This window comes from Salmo trutta, chromosome 5, assembly GCF_901001165.1.
Source record: "Salmo trutta chromosome 5, fSalTru1.1, whole genome shotgun sequence".
In the NCBI taxonomy this organism is placed as follows: domain Eukaryota; kingdom Metazoa; phylum Chordata; class Actinopteri; order Salmoniformes; family Salmonidae; genus Salmo; species Salmo trutta.
Window position 1 is genome coordinate 382,872 of NC_042961.1, and position 9,268 is coordinate 392,139.

The 9,268-nt window shown below is 44.9% G+C and overlaps 1 protein-coding gene across 2 annotated transcripts; it reads right to left on the reverse strand.

Moving 5' to 3' along the window:
* Positions 1–3,359: 3,359 nt before the first annotated feature.
* LOC115193483 (ewing's tumor-associated antigen 1) lies at positions 3,360–8,820 on the reverse strand. 2 transcript variants are annotated; one of them, XM_029752165.1, is made up of 6 exons: positions 8,627–8,820; positions 7,449–7,580; positions 7,034–7,098; positions 6,528–6,637; positions 4,714–6,305; positions 3,360–3,563 (listed from the first exon to the last, which is right to left on the reverse strand). In XM_029752165.1, exons 1-6 carry the CDS (start codon positions 8,802–8,804, stop codon positions 3,439–3,441), a joined length of 2,202 nt encoding a protein of 733 aa, XP_029608025.1. In that variant the 5' UTR covers positions 8,805–8,820; the 3' UTR covers positions 3,360–3,438. The 2 variants fall into 2 exon arrangements, with proteins under 2 accessions (XP_029608025.1, XP_029608026.1); XM_029752166.1 differs by having other exon boundaries at positions 3,468–3,550.
* Positions 8,821–9,268: the final 448 nt, after the last annotated feature.

Consider the following 9,268-nt stretch of genomic DNA (forward strand, 5'->3'; position numbering starts at 1 on the left):
CATAATTTTCTGGAATTGTCCAAGCTGATTAAAGGCACAGTCAACTTAGTGTATGTAAACTTCTGACCCACTGGAATTGTGATACAGTGAATTATAAGTGAAATAATCTGTCTGTAAACAATTGTTGGAAAAATTAATTGTGTCATGCACAAAGTAGATGTCCTAACCGACTTGCCAAAACTATAATGTTTAAATGTACTGTTGAAGTCAGAAGTTTACACTTAGGTTGGAGTCACTAAAACTAGTTTTTCAACCACTCCACAAATGTCTTGTTAACAAACTACACATCCAGTAGATGTACACTAAACAGGAACATTAAAAAGACAGAATTTAAACCATTACCATGGCAACGTGATGGGCAGCCATTACTGTCTAACGCCAGACTAACAGCAATACAATCCTTCTGTTCCCACAAAGCAGACCTTGTGGTGTGGACACACAGTGTTCACTATTACAGAAATCCATTACTCCATCAGCAGGTAGGATATTGTTGGCCTCAACACCTGTTGGCCTCGCAGGTTTCATCAGATAGTTGAAATAAATGGTAGTCATCATCATAACTATAATCATAGTCATAAAGCCACCTTTATGCCCACGCCAAACTGTCCTGCCATTTAGATTTACTGTCAATGTGCTGCTGAAGAGAGAGAGGAGGGTGAACACACACACCCACTTCCCTGTGGGCACACCCACCCACACAGGTGTGTTCTACCTGAGCTCTACTCTGGCAGGCACAAAATGGCTCCCATCAGAAATGGCTGGGGCGCTCCCATCAGAAATGGCTGGGGCGCTCCCATCAGAAATGGCTGGGGGGGGGTCTCATTAGAAATGGCTGGGGGGGGGGTCTCATTAGAAGTATACTGGTGGATTCTCAAGGGAGTACAAAGACACACACTGTACCACACACAATACGGCAGGTGTGGAAGACAAATTAGATTCAATATGAATATAATCCCTCAATGATCTATCGTCCACGTGAGAGATATTAGCTGTTCACAACGTCTGACTTGTAGTTGAATGAGAAACTTACAAAATTGCTCATTGCCATGTCTGTCATCATTCTTTAAATAAGCCACACCAGTGGAGGCTGGTGGGAAGAGCCACACGTGAGTTGGAATGAATCAGAGGAAAGGTAGCATGTTTTGATGATAGTTTAATGGTGGTTTTGACTCAGAATGAATAACACATCTAGTAATATTGCATAAGTGGCATGATACTGTGCTCTTTCTGTTCATACCACTGTGACCTGTGCAAATACGGACCACCGTAAGAAATAAAAACAAAGTAACTATGACTACGTAAAGAAACGTAAAATGCATTTTTAAAAAAACAAGATGGTGAAAAAGTCAAATCTAGTCAGTAGTGACATACTCAAGTAAAAATGAAAGGAAAACCAACTTTCTTTTCTAACACATTGGGTTTTAATAAAGTCGCAAGAGTACTTCAACATAACACTGTCTTGATTCATAGCCGAGCTGCAGTCTCTAAAAACACTGCTTTGATCATCTTTGATTACAAAATGTGAAAGAACATTTTGATGTATTTTGATGAAACAGTATATGCCAGGTGGTTTTGGTCGACACAGTAGTTTTTAGGTATAACTGGTCACCTCTGGTACATAGATAAAGACACTAAAAACAAATCTGATGGAGATGCACAGCTCCACCTCTCTCCAAGTCATAACCTGTCTCTACAGTCAATGAGACATGACTGATACAATGGAGCCATTGAGATAACAGAAGTAGATACAGAACCTCTTCCTCATTGTATTATCCCTAGGGCCCTGTATTTTACACCACCATGTGACAAGCCAGGATTTCAACCTTTATTTAAAGCTTTTTAGCTAAGTTTCCTTCCAATCGGCGACAAGTTTTTATGGGAATATTCAACTGAATAAAAGGCTTTGTGCGATGACTTTTTATGCACATAAAAATAACTTTTGCCGTTAAATTCTCACGCACTGAATAAAAAAAATACAAGTTAAATGGGCTCCCGAGTGGCGCAGTGGTCTAAGACACTACTTCTCAGTGCAAGGGGCGTCACTACAGTCCCTGGTTCGAATCCAGGCTGCATCACATCCGGCCGTGATTGGGAGTCCAATAGGGTGGAGCACAACTGGCACAGCGTCGTCCGGATGTGGCCGTCATTGTAAATAAGAATTTGTTCTGGACTTGCTTAGTTAAAACAAAGGTAACATTTTCAACTCTGCTGATGGCTTTGTCACTACAAATGTTGCGTTGTATAGCAAATGTGCCCACTTTGGTTTGGACACACGCGCTCCAGCCAACAGCTCACAGATGCCTACAGCCTACAGGATGAGATTATTACGGACAAAAGAGACAGATTCTTACTTATTAGTCAAACGGCAGCCAAGCATCGATCATCACGTCACCAGAATAAGGCCCTTGATATTTAATGGAAAGGAGCATCATCGCAGACTTTCACCACCCTGTGAAGGTAATCAGAAGCTCTTTAATACGTAGCTTAATAAACTGCTTTTAGGGGTCGTAGTGCGAGGGCCACACAACATCTCATCGCGTGGCTCAGAGTTTACGTCGACATGATGGCTATTCCAGCAATATTTCAGCATAAAAAGGCGTCTCGCGTGCATTTTACAGAAACAAAAATATCCCATCTTGTCTAGCGTATATTGTTTTGTCGACATTTTGGACAAGTTTACTGACAAATTTGCCGTTTCCATCAGGTCTGTGGTGACATTTTCTTTCTCGAACTCACATAGAGAAGTTTGGACGGAAACCTGGTTAGTGTTGGTGTTATTGTCGTTTCTGGATAAGGTGCAAAACACAAGGTACTAATATAGCACATGTCAACACATGCAGTGTAAAGATAATGTACTATAATGTTGCTGAGTTACAGCAACAAGGTGGGTTCTGGACCTACAGTTCATCTGAAAGATACTGTTGGAAGACAGAACAGATCTCCTCACTGCTCATCAAGATGACTCATTATCTACTTGGAATGTCAACAGACTAACGTGTAAAAAATAAAAAAAAAGGTGACAATCTCCTTTGAGGTGCTGTAAAGGCATTACAAGCCAACTGCTTGCTATGACTCCAGATAAAGTGTTTCTGCTGTATATTCTACTCAGCTTTTCAGTGACCTCCAGATAGAACAACAGTGAGAATATAAGCAACTAAAAAAGTGCAGCAGCTCTCAAACAACAGAAACCAATTCATCTCCAGTAGAGACCAGAGATAAGGTCGCTGTGTGTGTGTGTGTGTGTGTGTGTGTGTGTGTGTGTGTGTGTGTGTGTGTGTGTCAAGCAGTATAGCTCCGTAACGCAACACTGTTCTAGTAGCACCGACAGTGTTCTGTGAAGAAACCTTGAGAAATGTTTATGGTACCAACCTAACATAGGATAGCTACTCTATAGGTATTCTGGTTAACTGTGTATTAATCTAGTGTCCCATTGCTTAGTCACAGAGGAAGTCCCCCTGCTTTTAGGGAGGTTTCCCTGGTCCTTCTTCTGGCTATGGCCTCCTGCTTCTTCCTCTCAATCTCCTCCTCCGTGCATCTCCCTGTCATCTGACTGTTGACAAACACTGAGAAACAAATCAGATTACATGGAAATAGGACTTTGACTGCAATTGAAAAGCTTAAAGACAGAATGTGCCATCTATTTACCTCCTAACCTCTCAGAGCCCTGACCCAACAGCCATCTATTTACCTCCTAACCTCTCAGAGCCCTGACCCGACAGCCATCTATTTACCTCCTAACCTCAGAGCCCTGACCCAACAGCCATCTATTTACCTCCTAACCTCTCAGAGCCCTGACCCAACAGCCATCTATTTACCTCCTAACCTCTCAGAGCCCTGACCCAACAGCCATCTATTTATCTCCTAACCTCTCAGAGCCCTGACCCAACAGCCATCTATTTACCTCCAAACCTCTCAGAGCCCTGACCCGACAGCCATCTATTTACCTCCTAACCTCTCAAGAGCCCTGACCCAACAGCCATCTATTTACCTCCTAACCTCTCAGAGCCCTGACCCAACAGCCATCTATTTACCTCCAAACCTCTCAGAGCCCTGACCCAACAGCCATCTATTTACCTCCAAACCTCTCAGAGCCCTGACCCAACAGCCATCTATTTACCTCCTAACCTCTCAGAGCCCTGACCCAACAGCCATCTATTTACCTCCTAACCTCTCAGAGCCCTGACCCAACAGCCATCTATTTACCTCCTAACCTCTCAGAGCCCTGACCCAACAGCCATCTATTTACCTCCTAACCTCTGAGCCCTGACCCAACAGCCATCTATTTACCTCCAAACCTCTCAGAGCCCTGACCCAACAGCCATCTATTTACCTCCTAACCTCTGAGCCCTGACCCAACAGCCATCTATTTACCTCCTAACCTCTGAGCCCTGACCCAACAGCCATCTATTTATCTCCTAACCTCTCAGAGCCCTGACCCAACAGCCACCTCTTCAGTAAACTTGACTGCCTCCATTAGATGTGTTTTGTCATGTACTTGACAAGTTTAAAACCTGCCTACACTGGCTGACTATGAGAGCTCTTCTCTTCACTACACTGGACTAGCTTGACTTCCAGGGATAAGTGGATAACGCTTTGAGTAAACTTCCTGATTGGCCTAATGTGTTGTTAGGGGCCAACATTTAATGTAACACTAGAGCTAAACTGACAAGTGGAGGATTATTGTTTTGCCTTTTTATGGGGTAAAAAGCTCACCTTTGTTGCCGATGGCGGCCGAGTCCGACAGATGTCTCTTGAACGATGATGCATGATGGGAATTTGAGTTTGGGAGGGTTCTCGCCGACACTGTCCGTGGCATGACCGACTTTGAGTTCTCCGCTTGGAAGGTTCTAACTCCAAGGGAGCCTAGGCCAAATGTTCCCCAGCCTGGAGCACCCCTCAGCTGGGTAAACTTGCCCAGACCCTCAGAGCTGCCTGGATGGCTCTGGGACATGACTGTATGATGTCCGACCCAAACATTTCCTGCTTTTGCTGGAATGTTCCATCCCTGAAAGTGCACATGGGTGCAGCTCCTATCTCCTGGTGCTGAGTTTGAGCGGCCAGACGTGCAGGTGATTGACTGTCTCCTGCTAGGACCACCTACAGCCCTATCCATAGTCATAGACCCCTCTCTCGCTGTAGCCAGAGGGGCGGTTGGAGGGGCTTTCGGTTTGCTCTCCTGGACGCGGACCTCAGTGCCATCCGTGGTTGCGGTGGCGTCCTCGGACAGCGGCTGACTGTTGGAGATCCTCTCCACGTCGTCACACACCTGATACAGCAGTTCGTCATCGTCACCTTCGTCGTCGTTCCACAGCGACTCAGAGTCAAACAGGGACTGGAGGTCCTCCTCTGAGATGTCTTTGAAAGCGGAGTCTGGGGCTGTGGTTCCACGTGAGGTTGTGGCTGTGCTCACCCCCTCAGCAGAGTCTCCACTGGGGCCCCTAGTCCCCACGGCTGCAGACAAGCCGGGCCTGGGTCTCTCAGGCTGGGCCTCTCCAACAGTGAGGGACGGTCTGGGTGCTTCTTTGGTTGTCGGAGCCATATTCACCTGGAAACAAAGGTTGGGCTCCAGCAGGAAAGTGCTTCTGCTGGTGGGCTTGGGTTTAGGACATGGCTCAGTGAGGGCACCTCTGTTAGAGGGTTGAAGGTGTGTGCTTGTCCCCTTCCAGACAGAGTGAGAGGGCAGGCTGATAGGATTGGAGGTAGTAGAGGAGGGGGGTAGGGTCTTTTCTGTATCTGTTAGCAGCTGTGTGTTGTCTCTGTCAGTGCTCAGAGTCAGTGAGCTGCTGGGTTTAGGGGACAGCGTTTTCAGCCCCTCAGGATTCTGGGTCATCTCCAACACGATAGGGTCATTGAGAAGGTCATCATCCTCCCAGTCAAAGTCCTCGTCGTTCGCCACAGTCGTCGTGGCGTTCCACTGTCCTACTTCCTCTTTACCAGTACGAGCCGATGAACCAGACGTGCTTCCTCCGCCAGGCTTGACTTCCGACACTTTGACGAGGTCATCGGCAGTGAGATGGCTGACCCCAACTTGAACCTTGACCTCCTGAGAACAGGTGGAGGCGTTCGACCCTTGGCTGAGCCGTCCGGTGACTCGCTGCGTCGGCCCGTCGAACAGAGCGTTAAGCTCCGCCTCTACCTGCTGGGCTGATGACGACATTGTCGTCGGGCCCTTGGGTTCCTCCCCGTACCGGTTGTTGATTATGGTATTGTTTGTGTGTTCAGCACACTTCCTCTCTCTGTCCTGCTGGTGCATGTTGATGTCAAACTGCCTGGCCAGCTGCATCAAGTCCTCCACTGAGCTTTTCCTGTAGAGAGGAGAGGAGAGGATGAAGTGAGTGGATGAACGAACAAGGAATATATTGAGGAACCTTTGAAGAAGCTAGTATAAGCACTAGCAAGAATGATCTGATTAAGAGAATTACTGGAAAAGACAAAACTATTGGACGAGAAATAAACCTAACATGTTAAATAAAAGGTTTTCAACTTGTCAACCTGATTACACAAGGGATTTGTACAAGTTCACTCACCGGGTGGATTTCTTCCTTGCTTTGGGCGGGCGTACCTCTGGGGTACAGGGGACAGCACTGTCCCCAATCCACTGGAGCAGAGGACTATCCACAGAGACATGCTGGGCATCCTGGAAAATGAAGACATGGTTTACAACAGCTGGTTTGTGTGCTGTGACCAACCTAAAGCTTTGGGACTACTTTCAAGCCAGGGCCCAGGCTTTAACCTCCAGTGCTTCAAGAAGTACCAGATTTAGAATGTCTTCATTCAAAGAATCTCTTTCCATCCACTGAAACAAATCAACACAGTAGAATGCAGTCTTTTACATTTTAATATAACGAGGCCTTTATATCCACAGTAACACATGATTCAAAAACATGTCGGTGCTGCAGGGCACCAGCATCTATTCATTTATTTTATTTAACCAGGAAGTCAGTTAAGAACAAATTCGTATTTACAATGACGGCCTGCTACTCCATCTATCAATGGACCTCAGTGACACGGTAAACATGTTTTATATACTGACCTTAGGAGCGATCCGATTGACAATGTCTGATATCTCAACAACTCTGGTGTTGCTGGGCCCTTCCCCTGGAGAATAAGGACAGCAACAGTTAGCCTTCTGTTGGCACATATACATAGTAATCCCAATGACTTTGGGCATAAAGGCCACTAGCGGAAACTGGAAGCAGCCTCTGTGTCGCCTCTGTGATCTGTGGAGGAATGAAACACATGACCTCGTATCCACTGAGACACCATCATGTACTGGCTTTGAGAAGAACAACAAAAAGAGGAGTGGATTGAGGATCTCAATCCAGGTGTGAGGAGGTGTGAGGAGAATGAGGTGTGAGGAGAATGAGGAAGAGGAGGAATGAAGGATAAAGTTATGCTAATGTTAAAGCTTTTGCTCATCAAGTGACTTAACAACAGCATCATCATACCACTTCCAGCAGGAGTAGGTGATGCCGGGTCCCATATGATGTCCTGTAAAACATCTCCATCCCCGGGGGAATCAGCAGGGTTGTTTAAGCCCGTGTATCTGCCCCTCGCTCGTCGTTTGGGGGTCTGCAAATCTGGAGGGAACGAGACCAACTGTAAGGAGGTCACTAGACATACTAAATAGGTGAACAACAAATGGGGTCTACCTGGTCACGCATGAGTACAATAGGGAGAGCATCAGCACATGTGACTAGAGGCTAATGCACTGTTCAGTTATGTATGGAGCCATGTCATCGTGGAATGCTCTGCCACCAGACGTTACTCAGGGAAAAAGTCTGTTTAGCTTTAAAAAAATATTTAAAAATAACCTTTTACATCACCTCTGCTCTTTCTAAAGATTATATATATATTTTTATTATAATTTAACCTTTATTTAACAAGGCAAGTCAGTTTAAGAACAAATTATTATTTACAATGACAGCCTACCCAGGCCAAACCCTAATGACGCTGGGCCAATTGTGCGCCGCCTTATGGAACTCCCAATCACGGCCGGTTGTGATACAGCCTAGAATCGAACCAGGGTCTGTAGCGACGCCTCTAGCACTGAAGATGCAGTGCCTTAGACCGCTGCACCACTCGGGAGGCCCAAAATCTCATTTAACTATATATAAGAATATGAATATGTTAATAGTGTGTAAATAGTATTTTTGTTGTCTCTTGGTGTCTTTCTAATATATAACTTATTATTTTTTATATTTGTATATAATGTCCTTGTCTATAACTGTTTTGTACTTTGTCATTTATTTGTACGTTTTATGTCGACCCCAGGAAGAGTAGCTGTTGCATGTGCTGTAGTTAATTAAAGGTTACAATTAAAATTAAAAAGCTAATGGGGATCCTAATAAACAAAACCAACGTCTTGGAACGTTCAGATAGAAATAGAACGAGGAATCACATCAGCTCTATACATTGCATTTCTATCTGCAACGTTGAAGAACGTTTGGCAACTGAAGGTGTCCCTGGCTAGCGACGTCTCTGCCCAGCTAATTAACGTTAGAGCTGTTTATACTGCAACCTACACGAAAGTTTGACAACGTTAGCTATTGAGTCTAGATGTTGTTGGCTACCCAACTAGCTGGTTAGCAATACCGTTCCCGTTCACTTTTGGCAACCATCTTACCTTTAGAACGAGTATGTGGTGACTTCCTGACAGAAGGTGAAGATTGGGGTGTCAGTTTCGGGCTTTTACCCGATTTGTTTGTTCTCAACCTTTTTTGAGAACATGTGGAAACATGACTCCAGATTTCACTTAAGTCATTTGAGCCAGTGTTAGGGTCATGCTTTCTTGGATTTGGCATATTTCGTCGTCAGTTTTCTTGTTCATCATTGGACTTTACCATAGATGACTTGCCCATTTAAACGCAAATTGAATCGTTTGTCATTATCTTCGTGGGTAAATGTGTGCTGTGTTTGTGTTCAGCATGTACGCCGCCATGATGTTGTGTGACGTCACGCCAAATGCATAAAGTGAAGTTGCCCCCAGACACTGAACTGAGATCAGTTTTTCGATTTGACTCACTTTTTGTAACATAAGAGTTATGGCAACTAGGATGTTTACTAGTGATGCTGAAATACGTTAGAAAACGAACCTGCTTTGTTTAGCAGTAAGTTACTGAAGTTTATTTGCAATAGTCCATATGTATTAAATACATCAAATCAAAGTTTATTTGTCACGTGCGCCAAATACAACAGGTTTAGACCCTACAGTGAAATGCTTACTTACAGGCTCTAACCAATAGTGCAAAAAAGGTATTAGGTGAAC

Bases quoted from the DNA above. Each gene is read 5' to 3' on its own strand.
- LOC115193483 (XM_029752165.1), bottom strand. From the start codon at position 8,804: ATGCCAAATCCAAGAAAGCATGACCCTAACACTGGCTCAAATGACTTA. The intron at 7,099-7,448 runs GTATGATGATGC...CTTATTCTCCAG, and splicing joins ACCTACTCCTGCTGGAAGTG to GGGAAGGGCCCAGCAACACC. The intron at 3,564-4,713 runs GTGAGCTTTTTA...TTTGTTTCTCAG, and splicing joins GGCCGCCATCGGCAACAAAG to TGTTTGTCAACAGTCAGATG.